The 24326-nt window shown below is 33.1% G+C and overlaps 2 protein-coding genes across 2 annotated transcripts; both read left to right on the forward strand.

Annotated features, from left to right (window-relative positions):
* Positions 1–11601: 11601 nt before the first annotated feature.
* On the forward strand, positions 11602–11814 carry K441DRAFT_566587 (uncharacterized protein; the record flags this gene model as incomplete). Its single annotated transcript, XM_067643749.1, has 1 exon — positions 11602–11814. A coding segment is annotated over one exon (213 nt), but the record flags the coding sequence as incomplete, so codon positions are not given.
* A 922-nt stretch (positions 11815–12736) lies between these two features.
* K441DRAFT_567233 (uncharacterized protein) lies at positions 12737–13435 on the forward strand (the record flags this gene model as incomplete). Its single annotated transcript, XM_067643789.1, has 3 exons — positions 12737–12775; positions 12908–13030; positions 13313–13435. Coding segments are annotated over 3 exons (285 nt in total), but the record flags the coding sequence as incomplete, so codon positions are not given.
* Positions 13436–24326: the final 10891 nt, after the last annotated feature.

Genomic DNA, 24326 nt, shown 5'->3' on the forward strand with positions numbered 1-24326 from the left:
GCTAATAAGCAAGGGCGTGTTACCTATAAAGGAAGCATCCATTTCCTAATATAGATTCACTCTCATAAATATACCTACTTATATTATTATTAATAAGATTAAATAATAGAAAGAGACTTAGAAATTAATTAACTTAATAAAGGGCCCTTATATTATAAGGTTAACAATAATTATACACCCCCTAAATAATATGCGTACACCCCCTAATTAATATATATACACCTCCTACCCAAATAGCTTAGGTTCTTCCACTTTAAGTTAGAATATTACGTGTATTTAACTTGTTTATACCTAAATTATAAAAATTAAAGTGTTAAAATATAATACCTGTAATATATTTAAGATCTAAGTTAACTAGTGGGGGTAGACTATAGAGTGCTCTGCGAGGCGCTATAAGATCTAGATAGGTGCTGCTGCCTCTACTTAGCGTCTGTAGATTGCCTCTACGGCACGCCCATAACTGAGTCCGGCCCGCGCTTAGGTAGTGCAGCTAATGTTTCACTCGAATGCCGAGAGCTCCCGCTAAGTAGGGTTATTAATGCGATTTATAGAGCCACTTAGGCGACTGTGATGACGCTTTACAATTGCAGGCTCTTGGAGGGCAAATGCGAAGTATTAATTTAAGTGTGGGCACGTGGTGTTGTTTTCGCGATTTGGGTGTAAACAAGTCAAACACACGTAATATTCTAACTTGAAGTGGAAGGATCTAAGCTGTTTAGGTAGGGGGTATACGCGTATTATTTAGGGGGTGTATGATTATTGTTAACCTATTATAATTTAAATCCTAAGAAAATTCTACGGAAATGCCTAATCTGCGTATATGTTGAGACGAAGTTATTTAGGCAGGACTTGCAGAATATATTAACGCAGCTTAGTATATAGTTTAGAGCCAATTTCGCGCGGATAGGCGAGCTAGCTATTAAGTTAAATACTAGGCCAGTTACAGCAATACCACCCTTACTTAGTATTATTATTTAAGGATATAAGTGGTATTTACACTTAGGGTTAAAAGTTGGGGACAAAGTTATAAGTTATTACACCTCTTCGCTTCTGTAAATTAGGCGCCTAAGAGTCTACTCTTAGCACTAACAATCTCTTCTTAAGATTATACCCTAAAATATATATACTGCGCCCAGAGCAGCGGCCGCTTGCGATATTTATTCCTTTTTTAAATCTTTATAACGGCTTTATATAATGCTAATACAGTAGCTCTATTATTATACTACGCAGTTCTACCTTAACTAAGTTTAAAGTAGAATAACTTTATAATATCTATATATACCTTATCGTTAGACGGCTATAGATACCTAATTATATACTTAAATCTAGCGACCTAGAATCTACTAATAATATAGAGCACCTTATTTAAAAGCCCTATTGCCTAATTCTACGTGGTTAAGCAGGCTAAGAGGTATATAATCTCTACCTATAAGAGGTAGGCTTAAGATACCTTATAAACACTTAATATATCCTACCTTAACTTTTAAGTAGATATCTTAGCTATCTATAGTATTAGGCTACTCTTAGAAGGGTTAACTAGATCTAATACCCTATAGTAGGCAAAGTAGGCGATATTATACTTCTAGAGTTAAGTTATAGTACTTATAATATCTAGGTACTTTAAAGTTTATATAGAAATAAAAGGCCCTATAGCCGCTATAACCTTAAATCTCTTCGCTCTTATCTCTAAAAGATTATTTATACTAGGGGTTTTAGGTATAGTTAAAATAGCTACTCTTTAAGAATTATAGTAAGATAGGGTAATAGTCCTAGTACGCTCTTAAGCATATTAAAGGGCTTTAATTATTGGCGTATAGGATAAAATAGCTTAGTAATATACACTTTCTATTAGTCTAGTAAAGATATTGCCAGCTAAATAAAAAGGGAAGGAACTAGTAAAGCTAGATCTAATCTACTAAACCCTTAGTAGGTCTTCTATAGAAGGCTATATATAGTAATAAAGCTTGTCTAATATAGGCCTTACATACCTACGCCATAGCCACAATAAGAAGTAACAGTAGGCTTTATTTTATAGCCCTAATTACTTAATAAAGTTATAGTAAAGTCCTAATTAATCCAGTCCTTAGCTTTATATACGCTTAAACTAGGAAGTAGGAGGACCTTAAACGCGTTAGTAGTTATAATAATAGTATCGCTCCTAAGGTTAGTAATATTTATAATAACAATACTGCCTATTATTAAACAGCTTTATATCTGCTTAGTAGTAAGGCCTTTATAAAATTAGCTAAACTTAGGGAGTTACTAAATATCTTATACGTATTTCTTAAGTTTTGCGATTACTTCTATTTAGCTTATTAAAGCAGTCCTCTGTATATAATTATCTGTAATATTTTTGGTAAGCTTATTTACTTCTAAACGAAAACTTTCGTATTATATATATAGCTGGGGATAGTCGGCCTTTAGTTTAGAGGTATTACTTTAATTATCTATAAAAAGGCTAAGGATTACCCGCTATCTTTACTCTAGTACCTCTAAGGCTGCTTTAGGCCCCTTACCTATTTAAAAAGTAAAAGAGTAGGTAGTTATAGCTAGTCTAAAAAAGTATAAAATAATATATTATTAGTTCTAATAGTTTAAGGATCTATTATAAATATAAAGTAATAGGTTTATAGCCTTTACTAAAAGATTATAGGCGCTTTAAAAATCCCCTTAACTTTAAAGCAGCTAAAGCGCCTGGATAGAGGCACGTATATAAATAAAGGGAGTAGTATCTTTATATTTTTAGGCCTATTAGGTTACCTAAAGGGCCTCTTTAAGGTCCTTTATCTTTCCTATATATTTATATTAGCTTTTAAGTTCGTTTCCTAGGTTATTTAGCTAGGCTATAAAATTTAGATTGTTTTTAGGCGTAATATTAACTGCCTACTATACTATAAGAATAGCCTCTTTAAGGTCCTCTATCTTTTTTATATATTTATATCGGTAACTAAGTTTAGTTTTTAAGTTGTTTAGTATAGCTATAAAATCTGAATAGTCTTTAGGCGTAATATTAACTACCTATTATACTATAAGAATAGCCTTTTTAAAACCCTCTATCCTTTCTATATATTTATATTAGCTTTTAAGTTTAATTTTTAGGTTATTTAGCCTTCCTATAAGATCTAGATAGTCTTTAAGTATAATATTAACTGCTTACTACGCCACTTAAATAGCCTCTTTAAGATCCTCTATCTTTTCTATATATTTATATCAGCTTTTAAGTTTAATTCCTAAGTTGTTTAGCTAGGCTATAAAATTTAAATAGTCTTTAGGCGTAATATTAACCGCCTATTATACTATAAGAATAGCCTCTCTAAGGTCCTCTATCTTTCTTATATATTTATATTGGCTTTTAAGTTTATTTCCTAGGTTATTTAGCTTCCTTATAAGATTTAGATAGTTTTTAAGTATAATATTAACGGCTTACTACGCCACTTAAATAGCTTCTTTAAGATCTTCTATCTTTCCTATATATTTATATTGGCTTTTAAGTTTATTTCCTAGGTTATTTAACTAGGCTATAAAATTTAAATAGTTTTTTGGCGTAATATTAACCACCTATTATACTATAAAAATAGCCTCTTTAAGGTTCTTTATCTTTCCTATATATTTATATCGGTGAGTAAGTTTATTTCCTAAGTTATTTAGCCTCCCTATAAAATCTAAATAGTCTTTAGGCGTAATGTTAATAGCCTATTATACTATTTAAATAGCCTCTTTAAGGTCCTTTATCTTTTCTATATATTTATATTAGCTTTTAAGTTTATTTCTTAGGTTACTTAGCTAGGCTATAAAATCTATATAGTCTTTAGGTGTAATATTAACCGCCTACTATACTATAAAAATAGCCTCTTTAAGGTCCTCTATTTTTCTTATATATTTATATTAGCTTTCAAGTTTAATTCCTAAGTTATTTAGTATAGCTATAAAATCTAAATAGTTTTTTGGTGTAACGTTAGCCGCCTACTATATTATAAAAATAGCCTCTTTAAGATCCTCTATCTTTCCTATATATTTATATTAGCTTTTATATTTAATTCCTAGGTTATTTAGCCTCCCTATAAAATCTAGATAGTCTTTAAGTATAATATTAACGGCCTATTATACTACTTAAAGGGCCTCTTTAAGGTCTTTTATTTTTCCTATACGTTTATATCGTCTTTTAAGTATGACCTTTAGGTTATTTAGCCTCCTTATAAAGGCTTTATACTCTTCTTACGTCTTTATAACAGCCCACTTCCCCTTCTTAATTACTTTTTCAAGGTTTTCTATTTGTCCCTAGCGCCAGAACAGCTTAATTTTTAATATAGTATAGCGCATACATAGCTCTATTTAGAGGCTATTATCTTCGCCGGCTATAACGCTTAAGATAAGCCCAAAGTTCTCAAGTAAAAGCGTGTCAAAGTCGGACCCGTCGTCTATAGCTGTCGGATATAAAATATAAAGATATGCGAGATAAACCTAATAAGCTGTTTAGCACCACTCTTAAATCTCTATAGGCATAGTTGCGGTAGGGGTATTGCACTACTTACTAGCTGCGCGGCGCATTTTAAGCTTGCTTTTACAAAGTTCAGCTTAAAGGGTATAGCGTAGCGTGGCCAACTCTAGGTGGCTTAATAAAGCCTCTTTATTACGTTACGGTTCGAAGACGAGCTGCCTCCCCAACTTAGGAGATTTACAAATGCATCGATTGTGTAAATAATCTCCTTATAGATATCTCTTACTTTAAACGGTAAATTTATTATATAATGCCTTAAGGTATCCTACTTTCGTAGTTTTTCCTCCTACTGTCGGCTGTCAGCCTTAGACGTTTTATTATTAGCTTTAACGACCCTTATTAAGACTTCTAAATCTCCTTTATAATACCAGCCTGTCACAAAGTAAGCACAAGTGGTGATAATATATAACGAAGTAGATATTATTAAGCTATATACATAAACTATATAATAAGGTCAAAACGTTACGTAAAGAGAGAAGGTAGGAGATCGGGAAGAAAGGGCATATATCGTTAACTTAGTTACTTAGTTAATACGTGTATAGGGCAGAATAGGGTTCAGGTTGTAGTCCTAGCAGAACTTAGTAGAATTTGGTAGAACTTAGCAGAATATAGCAGAATGCCGTAAATTGCCGCTAGATTACCGTTAGATTACTATTTTGCAGTTAGTCTCTAATTACTAAGTTAGTAGAAACAGGTAGACATGTGTAAGGTGTTACGGGGGTATCCCGTAATAGTACCCCCCCTTTAAACTTAAGCTTCTGCGAGGTAGGGCTATAGTAGTTCTAGGTAGAGTTTATAAAAGTCTTCTACGGCTTATATAAGTCCTATAGAGTCAACGGGTTCCTATAAGGACTTAGTAAAGCCTCTTTATTTTATAAGATATATATATTAGCGTTTCCGTTTATCATACTTAATATCATTAATTCTTTTAACAAAGTACTCGTTCTCACCATCTACTTTAACTAATAGGGGAGGGTTCTATATCTATCTAAGTAGGGCGTCTAATACGGGGGCAGTAGGACGGAGAACTAACGTATAGAATACGGGGTGGATTTTAACCGTATTAGGGAGCTTTAATTAGTAGGAGTAAGAGGAGACAACCTTCTTAACCTTATAAGGGCCAGCGTTCTTCCAATTAAGTTTCTTAGCAGGTTATTTTATATTTAGATTTCTTATATCTAGCCAGATAAAGTTACCAATTTGGTAAACTAGTACTAGGGTTTATTTCTTATTCGCTGCGGCTTTATAAATAGATTAGGCCCATATTATTTCGTCAGTAAGGAACTATTATAGTTCCTCCATCTTTTCTACAAATTTGTTTACTTCTATAACTTATAAGGCTTAATAAGTAGGGCAAGGAATGTTGCTAAAGGGTTTAAAACCCATTTATAGATACTAGCCGTAGTTAGCCAGAAACGGGGAGACCTTTATAGTTTCTAAAACGGAATTATTTGCCGTAAACTTGGTGAATGCAAGCCAGTTAATCCAGTCATCTTATAAGTACGATGTGTATATCTAAATATACTGTTCTATTATAGCATTTACACATTCCGTTTAACCATCCGTTTCTAGGTAGTATACTATAGATAATAGTACTTTAATACGGAGTCGGGTAGTTAGTTTTTCCCAAAATATAGAGATAAACTAGCTGTAACGGAACCTTGTAGCAAGTACTACGGTGGGCTCGTTATTGGGCTAGGTATGTAGGTAAAGCAAATTAAGTCAACAACGTAATAACAACTGGTGGAGTGGTTGCCCAACAGATTAACTCTAATTGTATTCTAAGAATCACTACAAGGAAGGAACTATCTAGGTAGGGACTGAGGGTCCTTAAATACACAACCGTACTCCTAAGAAAGTCGTTGCTCTGTCTGCTCTGTCTGCTCTGTTCGCTCTGTCACAGATCTCGCAGATCACACAGATCACACAGATCACATCACGTGACTCTGCTTACCATTTCTCGTCACATGGTTCCACGGGTTCCATCCTGGACCGTGCTTGTATTAACCAACTGGCTTCTTCCGACTCCTCTCCAAGTAGTCGTAACATCGTACTTAAAGCGTCCGTAACACTAGCTACCTCTATTAGAGATAATCGTTTTGGGGAGTCTGTGGAGTTTCTATACGTAATCCAAAAACAGCTAGGCGACGGCAGGTGTTAATATATTGGGGCAGGCAATTAAGTATCTTATTTTAGACAGTCGGTTTACAACTACTATAATATTTGTGCAGCCTTTACTTATAGGGAGATCCACAATAAAGTTAATTAAGATATCCTTCTATCTTCAGTCCGGAGCAGGTAGTGGCTTTAGAAGGCCGTTATATGTCTTATACAAAGCTTTAGCTCGTCGGCAGATATAGCAGCTAGAGACATACCTTCGTATTATATTATGTATATTCGGCCAATAGTATTCTCATTAAAGCAGTTCTAGGGTTTTTCCTCGGCCTGGGTGGCTAGCTACTAGTAGGTCGTATATATATTTAAGGAGCTTAAGCTTAAGCTTATTATAATTAGGGACAACTAAACGGTTCTAGTAATATAAGCGGTTTCCATAGGCTTTATATTTACTTAGAGAAATCTTTTTAAAGCGTCTGGTGCTATCTTATATTAGCTTAAGCGTCTCTTAGATAAACTCGTTATTTAGGTATTTATTAACTATAATCTGCTTAATTAATTAATCAGTTATTTCAAGGACGAGTACTATAAGATCTTTAGTAGGAGGGTTAAATAGTTCAGAGCGAAGCAGGGTTTAATTTCGGTAAGAGCGCGCTTTTTCTAGGGCTAGCGCGTCTTGCGAGCGTTAGGTTAGGGCATTAGGCTTCTAACCTTAAACGCCTAAGCGGTATATAATTAAGAATCGGAAACGAGATAGATATTCTAACTAGCGGGCCTAATAATAACTTAGCTGTTTCGTGGTTATAAAGTACTATAGGTTCTTATAGTTGCTAAGGACCTTAATTAGAAATCCAGCGCCTTCTAGTTTGGGTCGCCATTATTTAAAGCATCTAATAATAGCTAACAATTCCTTATCATAGATCTCGTAGTTATATTCGGCTAGGCTTAGTTATTTTAAGAAGTATACTATGGGGTACAATACTCCATCCTTATTATATTAAGACAGGATACCTCTAGTAACATAGTTAGATAAGTCAGCTTCTATAACACTTATTTAGTTTAGGTTAAAGTATTAGAGCATAGGCGCAGTAGTAAACATAACCTTTAGATAGGTAAAGGCCTTCTTACATTCCTTATTAAAGATAAAAACTTTATCCTTTTGGGTTAGAGCTATAAGGGGTAAAACTAGGGCAAAAAAGTTATTAATAAACCATTAGTAGAAATTAGCAAATCCTATAAAGGCTCTTACGTCCTTAACGTTCTCAGGTTCTTGCCAGTTCACAATTACTTCGACTTTCTTTAGGTCTATTTATATACCGTTTATAGAAATAAGGAGTTCAAGGTATAGGACTTCCATTTTATAGAACTCGCATTTATCTACATCTAATTATAGACTAGCTCCGTGTAGGGCTTATAGGACAAGGTTAACGTATTTCCAATATTTAGTCAGGTTATTACTGTATATCAGGATATTGTCGATATAAGCAGTACAGAAGATGTCCAGGTAGGGGCGTAGGGTATTATTTATATAATGTTAAAACAAGCTTAGAGCGTTTGCGAGGCTAAAGGGTATTACTAAGTATTTAAATAGTCCATATTGGGTACGAAATGCAGTAAGCCATTCGTCCCCTTTTATAATACGAAGACAGTTAAATGCAAAGATAATATTAAGCTTCGTGTAGTAACGAGCCTTACTTAGTTAGTTTAGCGTCTCTTATATTAATGGGATCGGGTATCAGTTCTTAACGGTAACGGCATTAAGAGCTTAGTAGTCTATACAGAAGCGCAGACCGCCGCTGGGTTTCTTAATAAAGATCACTGGTGCGGCTATAGGCGACAAGCTTACTCTAATAAATCCTTTGCTTAGGTTCTCATCTAAATATTTTTATAGCACTTAGAGTTTATTTTAGAACATCCCGTATAAGGGTCTAAATCCAGGCTGCTTTCCTTTTTTAAGTATAATCTTATAGTCGTATGGTTAGTGTTCTAGTAGCTTATTAGCTTCCTTTCGTAAGAACGCATCTGGGCGATAATAATACTCTATTAGTACCTTCGTGGCAGGGTTAGTATGCTTTCTTAGTGCCAAGGCCTTCTTAATATCGGCCATCGTAACAGCAAAGATTGTATACTCGGGTTTCTTAGCAAGTTACGCTAACGGGGTAGCTCTAATTATATAGATATCTAGGGTACCGAGCTCGCTCGGATTGCTCGTAGTTTCTTACTTAGGTTTAGGTTCGGTATCGGGTACGGAGTTAGTATTAGATTTAAGTTCGGGTTCTTTAAAAATCCTTTTTATAGTAGAATACTAGTCCTTCTAGTATTTTCATGTATTAAGCTTAAGCTTCTACTTAGCTTAGGGCGGTGCAGTACTTAGGGTCTGTTCGTGGGGTTTAGTAGAATTTTTAGATCCTTAATGGATATCGGTGGAAATCTTATATCGGTGGAATTTGGTAGAATTTCTGGGTTAGTAAAATCTAGTGGATTCTTTAGGCGCGGGGTAGATAGTTGTGGAAATTTTAGACTAGTAGATCCTAGTAGGTTTTTTAGATTTTAGTTCTAGGTCTAAGTAGTAAGTTATAAGGCACTTCTGCTTATAACGGGAGGCGGTAAATAAAAGCTTAAGGTTATCCTAATTAATAGTTACCTTATATAGCTTTATCTAGGGTTATTTAAGGATCACTAAGTAACCCAGGGTGGTAACAAAAAGTTTAATTAATTCTTCGTAGTTTAGGTATTGGAGTCTTAGGAATACTACGTAGGTAATATAGCCTAAAACGGTGCGTTTGCCATCAAATCCAAATATATCAATATGCCGGTTAAGGGGGGTTAGGGTAAAACCATTATCTTATATAAAGATCTTGTTAATAAATCCTATGCCGCTAGCTCCTGTGTTAATTAGGATTTAAGCGTTAGTCTATTAACCATTCTACTAAAGACGGCAGTTAATAGTTATACTACGGTCCCAAGAGTCAGAGTTCGTGACGTTAAATGCGTTTAATAAGATCCTATAGCAGAGCTATCCCAGAGAGCAACTTAGCTCCAAGACCTTCCTTTTAGAGGTAATTAAGGTGGGGTTCTTATAGGACGTTAGCTATAGCTTTATCCTTATAAATAGTACTTGCTAAACGCAGGGCTAGAACTAGGTAGAGATTAGGGACGATAATCGGAAGATTAATACGGTAAACGGCTGCTAGTATTAGCCGTTTGTAGATCGTTTCAGGGCGTAGGTAAGGGGATAAGATAATATTTTAAGATATAATCCTTACTTCTACACTTAAAGCAGAGGCCTAGCTTAATGCGTCTTTCTTATTTAAGGGACCCTAGTGGGGCGTACTCTAGGGTTCCAGTGTCAATATCCATAGCGTTAGGGTGCTTAGGCTAAGATGGCTTAGTAAACGTTTATAGGGCTATCGTATTATATTAAGGGGCGTATTTCGGTATTAGGCGTAGTATATTATTATACCGTTTATTAATAACGTTTACGCAGGCGTTAAGGGCTCCCGGTAGGTCTACACCTATTAGGGAGGTTTTTAGTTTAGGGCTTAGAGATTTAACGAGGCTGTTAATTAGTACGGAGTCGTTCCAGCCTATTTCCCTTACGTAACGGTTAAATTCGAAGAAGTATACTAGGAAACTTTTCGTTCCTTAAGCTATATAGTTTATCTTTCTCTAGGTAGTAGCTTGGCGGTTTAGGTTACCGTATAAAGCTTTAAGAAGTACAACTAGGCTTTATACTAAGGTTAGCTAAAGAGGTTTAATAAGATTAGCTGCCTCTCCTCCTAGTTAACTTAGGGCGTAATAGAATTAGTTAGCTTTAGTTAGGTAACGGTTGGCGTTACCAGTTAGCTTATTTTTTTTAGCTAGCTTAGGAATAATTAGAGCTCTTATCGTTTACTAGTAAATACCAGGGAGTTAGGTAACCGCTTAGATCGTTACAATACGGTAGTTTGTTTAGGGTAAATAGCTACTATAGGTTCGGGACTCACGTTTCGCGTATTTATCTCTAGAAATAGTGTTTAGTCTTAGGGTTCTAGCATAGGCATCTTAAGAGTACGGACCTCTTTTTAGAGGGCTTCCATTGTTTTCTAATACCGTGCTTCTTATTCGGCTTATTATTAAGTTAGGGTAACTTATTATTATTTAAGGGCCTCTATAAAGGACTTCTATATACTTACTATTTATTTTTAAAGGATAAATATAATATCGGCGGCCGTCACGGGGGCTTTAGGTACGTTTTCCATTTCGGGTAGTAGTGTGAGTGGTTAACGCAACGTAGTGTCACGAAGTAAGTATAAGTAGTAATAATATATAACGAAGTAAATATTATTAAGCTATATACATAAACTGTATAATAAGGTCAAGACGTTATATAAGGAGAGAAGGTAGGAGATCGGGAAGAAAGGGCATATATTGTTAACTTAGTTACTTAGTTAACACGTGTATAGGGCAGAATAGGGTTTAGGTTATAGTCCTGGCAGAACTTGGCAAAATTCGGTGGAACTTGGCAGAATATGGCAGAATGCCGTAGATTGCCGCTAGATTGCCATCAGATTGCCATTTTACAGTTAGTCTCTAATTGCTAAGTCGGTGGAAACAGGTGGACGTGTGCAAGGTGTCACGGGGGTGTCCCGTAACACAGCCCCGATATTACTAAGAAAATCCAAACTTAGTAAGATAGTATTTATTATTCTGTCAACTAATAAAAAGTAGTATTATAGCTTATAACCTTCTTTTCCTCCTCGTTCTCAAAGCGTCTTAAAGCGTTAATTTGGATTACAGCTAATTAAGCCAAGACGTACTACTTAAACAACACTAGACAATAGTTTTAAGATACTATACAATCTAGAGAAACCCGCAAGTAGATTAAGAGAATGATTAATAAAGGGGAAGATATCTATGCTGTAGTAGTATATTACACGTTGCTAAACACTCAAATAATGGAATAGCTAGAAGGGTAAAGCACTGCTAGTAAGAACTTGGCGATATTAGTATCGATAACACTAGCAGCATTTGTCGTAGTTATACTATTTAGTAATATAGTAGATCCTAGGCTTGGTGGCTTCTACGGTTATATAGAAGATAAGCAAAGACAGTTTATAGCGCTAGGAGAGCAGATATACGCAGTACAGTATTACAAAGTCCATTATAGATGGTTTATAGGCAATAAAGTTAATAAGATAATACTTATAAAGAAAACATAGTAGGAAAGGTATAATAGGCCGAGGTATCTCTAAAGTAAGATTAAAGACATAATTAAGGTGGAGCTAAAGGATAAGATTATATTAAAAGGTAACTATAATAAATACGCCATAGGATCTGGAGAGATTTTGGTCTTAGCTATTAGTAGATATTAGTGCATTTAGTTAATATATCTATACGTGTCTTAACATAGATACCTAACGAACTTTAGATTAAGGAAAGTAAGATATAGAAAGGTATAAATAGGCTTTTTATTGGATAAGATTATATTCTGCTAAGCTCTAAGCCTAAAGGCACTAGTGCTATATATTATATACTCTATTCAATTCGATTTTGCCTTTTAACTTTTGCCGCCTATATATTTACCTTTTTTCTGCTACTATCTACTTCCAGTTATAACATTTCTGTAGGTCTCTTATATATAGTTAGTTGTAAATAATCTTAAAGTTCCTTTTTCTATATACTTAGAGTCCTCTTTATAGCGACTAAAGATAAATCTACTAGGTATACTAAAATGTCGTAGGACGCCTTTTTAGTGGTGTAAAGGTCGTATAACAATTTTTTCTAATATAGCTAGGAGGCTTTATCAAGCCACCTAGGGTTAGCCGCGCTGCGCTATATCCTGCGAGCTAAGCTTTATCGTAAAAGCAAGCCTAAAACGCGCCGCGTAACAAGTAAATATTATAATAGACCTGCTATACCGCTGTAAACAATAGAGATTTAAGAGTAGATCGCTAAATATCTTATTAAACTAATCTTCACATTCTATATCTAACAACCATAGACAACCAGACCAACTTTAATACGCATTTACTTAAGAACTTTAAACTTATCTTTAGCGCAGTGGCTGGCGAAGATAACAATCTTAAGGCGGAGCTATATATATACTATATAGTGTTAAAAGTTAAACTGTTTTAGCGCTAGGAAGACCTTAAAGAAGCGATTAAGAAGGGGAAGCGGGCTGTTATAGAGATATAAGGAGAGTATAACGCCTTTATAAAGAGGCTAAATAACCTAGGGGTTATACTTAAAAGATAGTATAAACATATAGGAAAGATAAAGGACCTTAAAGAGGCCCTTTAAGTAGTATAGTAGGCGGCTAATATTATACCTAAAGATTATATAGATTTTATAGAGATGCTAAATAGCCTAGAAACTAAACTTAGTTACCGATATAAATATATAGGAAAGATAGAAGACTTTAAAGAGGCTATTTTAGTAGCGTAGTAGGCGGTTAATATTACGCTTAAAGACTATTTAGATCTCCCTGTTTAGCTAAATAACCTAGGAAACTAACTTAAGAACCGATATAGATATATAGAAAAGATGGAAGATTTTAAAGAGGCCATTCTAGTAGTATAGTAGGCGGTTAATATTACGCCTAAAGATTATTTAAATTTTATAGGGAGGCTAAATAACCCAACAGACAAACTTAAGAGCTAATATAAATATATAGGAAAGATAGAAGATCTTAAAGAGGCTATTTTTATAGTATAGTAGGTAGTTAATATTACGCCTAAAGACTATTTAAATTTTATAGGGAGGCTAAACAACTTAGGAAATAAACTTAGCCGCTATTATAAATATATAGAAAAAATAAAAGACCTTAAAGAGGCTATTTAAGTAATATAGTAGGCGGTTAATATTATGCCTAAAGACTATTTAGATCTTATAGCTATACTAATAACCTAGGAAACCAATTTAGTCACCAATAAAAATATATAGGAAAGATAGAAGATCTTAAAGAGGCTATTTTAGTAGTATAGTAAGTAGTTAATATTACGCCTAAAGACTATCTAAATCTTATAAAGAGGCTAAATAATCTAGGAAATAAACTTAGTCGCTAATATAAATATATAGGAAAGATAGAAGACCTTAAAGAGGCTATTTAAGTAGTATAATAGGTAGTTAATATTACGCTTAAAGACTATCTAGATTTTATAGCTATATTAAATAACTTAGAAACTAAACTTAGTCGCTAATATAAATATATAAAAAAGATAGAAGACCTTAAAGAAGCTATTCTTAGAGTATAGTAGGTAGTTAATATTACAACTAAAGATTATCTAAACCTTATAGGCTGGCTAAATAACTTAAGAACTAAATTTAAAAGCCAATATAAATATATAGGAAAGATAGAGGACCTTAAAGAGGCTATTCTTATAATATAATAGGTAGTTAATATTATACCTAAAGACTATTTAGATTTTATAGCTATATTAAATAACCTAGGAACCAAACTTAGTTACTAATATAAATATATAGGAAAGATAGAAGACCTTAAAGAGACTATTTTTATAGTATAATAGGCGGTTAATATTACGTCTAAAGATTATTTAGACCTTATAGGCTGGCTAAATAATTTAGGAAATAAGCTTAGTCGCTAATATAAATATATAGGAAAGATAAAAGACCTTAAGAAGGCTATTTAGGTAATTTAATAGGCTTAAGAGTATAAAAATATAGCTCTCTTTATTTATATCTGCGCCTTTACTTAGGCGCTTTAGCTGCTTTAAAATTAAGGGGACTTTAAAAGCGCCTATAATCTTTTAGTAGAGGCTATAAACTTACTACCTTATATTTATAATAGGTCTCTAGACTATTAGGATTAATAATATATAGTTTTTTTTACTTTTTTAGATTAGCTATATCTGCTTACTCTTTTACTTTCTAAATAGGTAAGGGGCCTAAAATAGCCCTAGAGGTACTAAAGTAAAAACAGGGAGTAATTCTTAGCCTTTTTATAGATAATTAAAGTAATACCTCTAAATTAAAGGCAGCTCATCCCTAGCTATATAAGCAATATAAAAGTCTTTATTTAGAAGTAAATAAGCCTGCCAAAAATATTATAGATAATTATACGCAGAGGACTGCTTTAATAAGGTAAATAGAAGTAAAAGCTTAAAAAGTATATATAAGATATCTAATAGCTTTCTAGGTTTAATAATTTTATAAAAGCCTTACTACTAAATAGATATAGAGCTGTTTAATAAAAGGCAGTGTTATTATTATAAATACTACTAACCTCTAGAGCGATACTATTATTATTATTATTAATATATTTAAGGTCGTCCCGCTTTCTAAGTTAAGCGTATACGAAGTTAAGGACTAGATTAATTAAGACTTTACTATAACTTTATTAAGCGACTATAGCCGCAAAAATAAAGCCTACCTTTACTTCTTATTATAGCTATAATGTAGGTATATAAGGCCTATATTAGATAAGTTTTACTACTATATATAGCTTTCCGCAGAAGACCTACTAAGGGTTTAGTAGATTAGAACTAGCTTTACTAATTCCTTCTCTTTCTATTTAGCCAGCAATATCTTTACTAGACTAATGGAAAGTATATATTACTAAGCTATTTTGTCTTATATATTAATAATTAAAGCCCTTTAATATGCCTAAGAGTGTACTAAGACTACTACTCTATCTTACTATAATCTTTAAAAAGTAGCTATTATAATTATACCTAAAACCCCTAGTATAAGTAATCTTTTAGGGACAAGAGCGGAGAGATCTAAGGTTATAGCGGCTATAGTTCCTTTTATTTCTATATAGACTCTAAAGTGCCTAGATATTGTAAGCGCTATAATTTAATTTTAAGAGTATAATATTACCTACTTTGTCTACTATAGGGTATTAGATCTAGTTAACCCTTTTAAAAGTAGTCTAATACTATAAACAGCTAGGATATTTACTTGAGAGCTAAGGTAGAATATATTAAGTATTTGCGAGATATCTTAGGCCTACCTCTTATAGGTAAAGATTATATACCTCTTAGCCTACTTAACTATATAGAACTGGGCTATAAGGCTTTTAGATAAAGTATTTTATATTATTAATAAGTTTTAGGCCGCTAGATTTAAGTATATAGTTAGGTGTCTATAGCCATCTAATAATAAGGTATATATAGATATTATAAAATTGTTTTACTCTAAACTTAGTTAAGGTAGAACTGCGAGGTATAATAATAGAGCTACTATATTAGTATTATATAAGGCCGTCGTAAAGATTTAAAAAAGGAATAAATATTATAAGTAGCCGCTGCTCTAGGCGCAGTATATATATTCTAGGGTATAATTTTAAGAAGAGATTATTAGCGTTAAGAGTAGACTCTTAGGCGCCTAATTATAGATAAAAGAAGTGTAAATAGGCTATAGTGCAGACTAACGAAGTTAGCTATATACTAGTACCTAGGTATTTATTCTAAGGCGTAATAGTGGCCTAAGGAGAGACAAAACAAGTAAGGTACTTAATTAGATATAATATATACTTTAGTAATATAACACTAACATCCTAATTAGGCGTGTTTTTGGTCCAGTATAGGTTGCGCTTTACCACCGCTAGTAGGGAGGGCGGCCGACCCGCTCTAGCTATACCCTTGTTTTTGTGGCGTTTCCCTCCGTTTTATAAGGGAGATAGGACGTTTACACCCAAGCGAATAAGATGCAGTAAGTGTACAAGCCGATTTCAATAAGTAAATACTCCTAAAGATCCCCTAAACTAGAGCTAGTACTTTAGTAATAGGATATATTTAACTAAATTTTAGTAACGGCCTATTCTTAGGAGTGGATGGCTATAATAAAATATACATATATACGTTTTCGTGGTGTGTACTTAGATATATTTAAAAGTCTCTTAAAAAGGACACGTTGCTAATAGTAAGGCTAGTTCGGGTGCCTAATACTTAATTAAATTTGGTTTAGTAGACGATAAACCCTAGTCTAAAGCGAGCTGCTGCAAAAAGCTAGCACTTAGTGTACCTACAGTATTAATAAGTACCTAAAATATCGATAAGTACCTAAAGTAGGAGTACCTATAATTACGGGGAGCACCCCTAATAGAAGGGAGTACCCATAATAGGGAGTACCCTCAATATTAGTAAGTACTCCCAATAGTGAGGAGTACCTACGACAATGAGGAGTACCCGCGATAAGGGAGTACCTACGGTAACGAGAGCACCTATAATATTAAGGAGTACCTATATAATAAGTACCTATAATAGTTAGGAGTAATGGGGAGTGCCTATAGCGATATATCTTTAGCCGGTTTTTAGTGGCTATCTTTAGAGTTAGCTGGCTGTTAGCGTTTAGCTTATATGTTTTGCTTATAAGTTTCGCGTGCGGATTTCACGTATGGATTTTATGTGTGGGTAGGGTGGTTTTGGATAATGCGAATAAGCGAGCATAAAATATCCTTTATCCAATAGAATACGTATAAATATCGCAATTAATAAGGATAAAAGTGCCCTATGCAGAGCTTTTCTACCCCAACTGGGCAGAATTTAGTAGATATTGCGGATATTGTAGATATTATTAATATTGCAGATATTGCGGATACCGCAGATATTGCGGATATTGCAGATATTGCAGATATTGCAGATATTATAGATATTGCGGATATTACGGATATTGCGGATATCGCGGATATTATAGACCTTTCCCCCCAACTATATAATAGCTAAATGCTTAAAGAAAAACTACTTATTTCTCTTATAGTTCTTCTCTAATACCAATTCTTTAAACACTTTGTTTTCTTAAAAGTTTTAAAATCTATCTACATTCTCTCCTATAATACTATATAACGTCCTCCTAAAAAGACTCTTTCTAGCTTATTACTTATTGCTAGAATTAAGAGAATTTTAATTGCCATAAGTGAGAGCCGTAGCCAGCGCTTTTATTGCTGTTCTTAAGATTACCACTAAAGTACAGTTGTTAAAATCTTATACGGCGTCTTAGAGATAAAGTCCTTATACTCGTCTAGACTTTTTGGTCGAAATATTATACTATTAAGATCCTTAGCAATCTTATTAAACTTATTAAGGTCTTAAGCTAGAGCTAGCTTTTTGTATAACGATATACTTCTAAGCATAAAACTTCTATTCTAATATCTTTCCTAAAGCTCTTTAATGCTGTTAAGTATAGGCTTACGCTACTCCTTCTTCTAAACCTGCTTAATATATCTTATATAATGGGCTAAATAAAGAATAAGTGCAGCGGCGTAAAGGGGCGAGCTATCTGTTTAATAGTAATACCTATTAAAGGTATTTTAAGCATTTCTAATACGTTTAGAGAACTCCTTCTATTATATAATATTAGCTAAATTAGGAAATAGAGAGGGGAGATAAACTAACTTAGAATTTATTAAAGTGTTTAATTATAACATCTATTATAAAGAGTACATTCTTAAGCGTTGCTTTGTGTCCCTAATATTTTAGGGTTACCTAGTAAAATATTTAAAGAAAACTTTTTATTATATAAAGCGCCTCCTAGTTCTTTAAACTAAGATAGTCCTTTTTAAGTGTATTAAGGTTACGCTTAGTATATATATTAAGGGCAGACTCTTTTTAAATTACTACGCTAAGCATAAAATACCAGCTATTCCATCTTATATAATTATTAAGCGGAATTCTTCTCCCTGTAAGGCCTTTAAACTCCCTTATACGACTAGCTAAGCTATAGGTATATATAGTAATGTTATAAAGCTTTCTAAGTGCGCCAAGTTTCTAAAATATATTACTCTTCTCTTTCTCCTCTTTTAGATCTAACTCTTTTCCTTCTTTGTATAACTTAATATTATTAAAACTAATTAAGTTTTTAAAGAGGAAAGCCTATACGGTAAGGTTAAGAATATAGCCCTAACAGCGGATCCGTTGGTTGACGGGATTTTATTTAATTTCTTCTTCCTAAAGAAGCTAGTCGCTTATTATACGATAAAGCTTATTATTTGTAATATGGTTATTAGATATAACAGCACCTAGCTTTTATATAATCCTATAGCCCTTAAGCACTAGAAGGAGAGTATTCTATTACTTATTTCCGCTATAAAAGGCTACTGTATAAAGGCCAAGAAGAGCGTTTATAGGCTTTTCCTGGCTATTAATAAAATGGACGTAAATTGCGAGGAGAAGGTAATTATTTAGAGAGGTCTAGATATTAACGGAGAGATAAATACTTATTAGCGCAAACTGCAGCCTCTTTTGTATAATATCCTTTTGTAATAGCTATAAGTTATAAATCTTTTTACTAACTACTAAATGGGCTATAGTTATATGGCCGTCTACTTTAGAATTAATTAACTATAGAAGAATATGGAACTCTAGCCACTTAACTATCTAAAATAGTAAGTTTTATATAACAATTAATATAACAAGGGCTTTATTAATAACTTTCTTATTTAGGACCGCTTGGAGTACTTCTAAATCTAGCTCTTTTATCTTATTTTAAGACGACGCTTTAAGGTAAAGGTCTTTTAATTAACCCTGTATTACTTCTTTTGTATAACTAGTTTTAGGCTTAACTGTAATACTATGCTTTAACGCCAAGTGGTTTTAGAAGTTAGAAGTTAACTATATAGCGTATAACTCTATGTAGTGTTTACAATAGAATAAAAGGTAGGCTTTTTTATTTCGGACGGGCTTATTATTGCCTAGTAAACAGGTATGCTCCTATATTAAAAGGGCTGAGCGACCTCTTATATTTTTTTAATTTAGAGGTATTAATAGAGTTAAGAGCTTCTAATTTTACTTCTAAAGCCATATTTATATAATAAGGAAGAAGGAGGCGACTGAAAATTTATTTGGGGTATGCCAAGACTTATCGCAATAAGATTTATCCAAAACCACCATGTGTATGGGTTTATGAGAAAGTATGCTATTTAATTAGTATTTACATCGCTTTATTTTTATAAATTAGAAAATAGATACTTTAATTATAATATAGCCTTTAGCTAAGTTATAGTAATTACTAAAAATCTCTATAAGAGTTTTTACTATAGTTGATTTAGGGTTATTCTGAGGAAGAAATATTCCTTAAGATACCCTACTTAAACCTATATTATACTAGTTCAGTCTTGACAAATCCAGTAATTATATTTTGTTACTTTATTTCTATACTATGTTTAGGTTATCTTATCGGCTTAGCTAGTCTAATATATATAAAACCTAAGTAGTAAGGTAATTAGTAGCCTATATAAATCTAGTTGCCCGTGTAAATCTGATGGCCTATATTATCTACTACCAGCCTATAACTAGATTAGTATAAGCAGTAACGCAGATACTTTAGTATTTACTACTTATGCTAAATACTAAATTATAATATAGTGTGTTTTTTAAGTGCTATTTAGATCGTAATTACTCCGCTCCTAACCTCGCCTTAAACTCTTAATTTAGAGCGGATTATTTTCGGTCTTATTATTATTAGAGCTTATTTTAGACTTAGTAATTAATATTTAGGTCCCGTTTTTAGCACCTTGGAAGTTTCGCTTATAAAAGTTAGACTAGTATAAAAGGTATACTAGTATATAAGATTACTAAGTAGGACTAATATATAGAGCAGACTAGGATTACTTAGCTAGAGCTCTAGGACTAGTATAAATAATAAAATAATAAACTATTATATATAAATTAGACTAGTGCGGAGAGTCTATTAATATAAAGTATATACTAGTATAGGTAGGCAAGGATAAGGGACTAGTATAGTAAATATACTAGTAAATAAAGTTTACTAGTCTGCCAATTAGACTATTTTACTTTTTCCCTATCTATATATTAACATATCTTATATACTAGTCCATCTTCCTTATATACCCCCATACTGGTCTAATAATGCTACGAGTACCCGCTCTAATTATTTTCCAGAACTTAGATAAACCGCCTTACTTAAACCACCTTAGTTGTAACGTGATCTACAAGCGAGTGGTCGACCCATTTTGTACCCGATAGGTTCGTAGGCTAATATCTTAACCAACAACGAATATATTTAATTTCTATATTTATTAAATGCTGCTTTAATGCCTTAGGTATATACGAGCGTTATATTCTAATGAATTACATAGGCTATACCTTAGTGGTGCTCGCCGCGATAGCTGTAGAGCTAATAACTGCCCTACCTCTACCTATACTGCCTTACTTTGTTATATACAAGATAGCCTATCTAATATCGTTAAAACTCCTCCTTTAGCTATATACGACCGCTTTTAAGCTCTTTTCTCTTTTACCGCTAATTCTCTATCTATAACTGGCTATTTTTGGTTATAAGTAGTGTGGGAGGGTACGACCTCTCTAAGATAGGAAAGTCACAGTGCTGTCAGTCAGTCAGTCTGTCGGTCGGTCGGTCGGTCGGTTGGTCGGTCGGTTGTAATTAGTTAGTAGAACAGTTAGTAAGAAAGAAAGAAAAGAGTGTATTCCGGTAGGTTGTAATAAAGAGAAGGAGAGAAGCCGAAGGCTTAATATATACAGGAAAATGCCAAGGTACTAAATAGAGGCCCATTTTACCCCACTACAGTAGTACTGCGCTATGCATTGCCATCTTATAGCCTTTAACTAACTAACTTAGAGCTTGCTTAGTTAGACTTGGTAAGCTTTATATACGCCGCTTAATATAGCTCTTAATTAACTGCGTCTAATACTGTAGCTTAGTAATATTATATGGCGTTTTAGATATCTATATGGCTCTATTCTAGGACTAAAGTAAAGGAGTTAGTGTGCGAAGTTGGACGTAAAGGCGTAATAAAACATAATCTGGATTGTATAGAATGAGCCCTATAGCCGCAAATCCACCTTAGATATTGCTACTATGTAGTGCTTCCGTATAAGCTTATTGGTATAGCCGTAGAAACTCCTATTTATTAATATATTATATGCTAAGCCATATAAGCCATTTAATATATTAGCCGTATAACTACTTTAAGACTAAAAAGTGGCTAATATTAAGTGGCTATAGTAGATGGGATGAGTAAGCGAGTATGTAAAGAACGATAATAGAGTAATTAGAGCAGTAAAGATTAAATTTAGGCATAACGTAGCTATTATAACCGTTAAGGATTAGCAGCCTATATCTACTAACTATATAAGCTTTAATATATTTATTAAAAACGTCCGTTAACTAGGTTAATCTAAGTTTATTAGTTATTTAGCTATTTTCGCTAACTTTAATTATCTAATCTAGTAGTAGTAACCTGTCTTTATACTAAGCCGCTTAATGTATAACTGCCTTAAGAATAACTAGCGGAGGTAATATAAATCTACGTGTATTAACTGCCTTAATAACTATAACCTATTCTTAATTCCCTGGCTATATTATTACTAGACGGCCTTGCCTTTTAAATTCTATAATAACCTTTACGGTAGCTATTACGCCCATTTAAAAGCCAGTCTTATTAAAGTTATAAATATCTTCCGCTGTAATTCTGTACTGCTTAATTATGCTTCATATATACCAAAACCACTTTTAAATTATATCTAGATCTTTACATTTAGCCTATTAATAGTTATACTTACGGTTATATTTAGACTTAATTTCGTTATAGCGGTTAACAAAGTTTTATACCTAATTTTGGCCGACTATTTATGGGGTAGTAGATTCCAACCGTTAAGTAAGAAGAAGGTCCGCTAACCGTTGTACGGATGCCGTCGTAGGCGGTATACCACGTTAATCTATAGATTAAATCTATTATATTAGAGTTTCTTCCTTAGTAGAAGAAAGTTTGTGGTTTAATGGCTGAGAATTATGTTGTAACTAAATACCGCGAGCGCGGCGTTAAATAGTTGTAATGGGGGCGTTATATATAAGCGCAGCCGCTTAAAGGCTCTAAAATTGGCCCTTTTTAAAAGCTTAAATAGCTAGCTAAACTCTCCCCTCCGTATAAGAGGAATCTTTAAATTATAGTATGGTTATTTTAGTAGTTAAATAAAGAGACGCGTCGCGTGTTACGGACGCTTTAAGTACAATATTACGACTACTTAGGAAAGAGTCAGAAGAAGCTAGTTGGTTAATTTAGGCACGGTCCAGAATGGAGCCAGTAGAACTATGTGACGAGGAATGGTAACCGAGGTCATGTAAGGTGATCTGTATAATCTATATAATCTATATAATCCGCAATAAAGCAGATAAAGCACACGTATATTATGTATAAGAAGGATTTTATAGGAGTACGGTTGTGTATTTAAGGACCCTTAATCCCTACCTAGATAGTTCCTTCCTTATAGTAATTCTTAGAATATAATTAGAGTTAATCTATTAGGCAACCACTCCACTAGTTATTATTACGTTGTTAACTTTAATTTATATTACCTATATACCTAGCCCAATAACGAGCCTATTGTAATTCCTGCTATAAGGTTCCGTTACACAATTACTACCTAGTTACGATATTAAATATAAAAAGTTAAATAATATGCCACTAAAAGCAGCCACTACGACGCTATTAACGGCAGTAACTACTTTAAGGTTAGGAGGTAACACCAGTATAGCGGATACTAACTTTTAACAACCTATAACGGTTAGATAGCTATAGGAGATAGTTAACTAGTTAATAGCTAATAATATAGTAATAGAAGAAAGGGTTAATAGAATAGGAGCGGCAAGGATTAAGCTACTATTAATTAAAAAGTACTTAGGAGAAAGATTAAAGCTTAAAGGATTCCTTACGTAAATACACTTTAAAGTTACGCAGAAAGGGGCTAAGCTACTAATACCTATAGATTAAATAGCCTATGAGGGGTTATTCTTATTAGGAAGAGCACTTAAGTAGTTTAAATTTTACCTTACAGAGATACAGGTAAACGGAATGATGACTACTAATTAGGAAGTGCGATTTTATATTCTTAAGCTAAAAAGGGGTTATAGAGCGACTTATACAGATATTTAAAAACCTAGAAGAGACAACTATAGCGGAAAGGAAGCTTTAGAATATTACGTAATAAACCTTAACAATTAAGTATATAATATAATTTTAAACGCTAGTAATATAAGTAGAGTGGAATAATAGGGCGCTTATGGTATAGTATAAATAAGGACTTAAGGCTAAAGTCTAGGACGTAATTATCTTAATAGAAGATACGGATACCCTAAGGGAATTAATAGATTAAGTAATTAAGATTAATAATTAGATCTACTAAAGGGAGTAGGCTAAGAGAGGTTAGGATAGAGTTCTATAGTTATATAAGGCGCAAAGTACGCAATAACTAAAGCTAAGTTAGAAACTATAGTACGGCGCAAAGCTAATAGACCTAAGTGGTACTAAAAAAGCCTATAAGAGATAGAGTAAAAAACTGTAAAAACTTAAAGATTAAGGATCTAGTAATTATAGGACTAAGGAGCAAAGGCTAAACTAGGGATTTTAGTAGTAGAAGACGTTTAGGCGGACTCTATAGCAAAGTTAATGGTTTAAAAACGGAGCTTATATAAATTATAGGAAATAAGGTTATTTTGTAAGGGATTATAAAGATAGTTAGAGTTACTATATAATAAAGGGAACTGGACTAGTAGTAGAAGATATATACATATACAGGGATAATAGTGTACTGTGAGGAACAAAAGAATATTTAATTAGAAGTTTTGCGTTTTATTATAATAACGCATGCCAAATTTATAAAGACGCTAAGTATAGCGTAAGCTATTAGCTATAGAAGCTAAAATTTATAGAGTATAGAGGAACTAATAAACTAGTTTATAAATCGGATATTAAGGACAATAAATTTAATAAAGGCAAAATATTCTATAATAATAA

The sequence above is a fragment of the Cenococcum geophilum genome (genome assembly GCF_001692895.1).
Source record: "Cenococcum geophilum 1.58 unplaced genomic scaffold K441scaffold_28, whole genome shotgun sequence".
Classification (NCBI taxonomy): domain Eukaryota; kingdom Fungi; phylum Ascomycota; class Dothideomycetes; order Gloniales; family Gloniaceae; genus Cenococcum; species Cenococcum geophilum.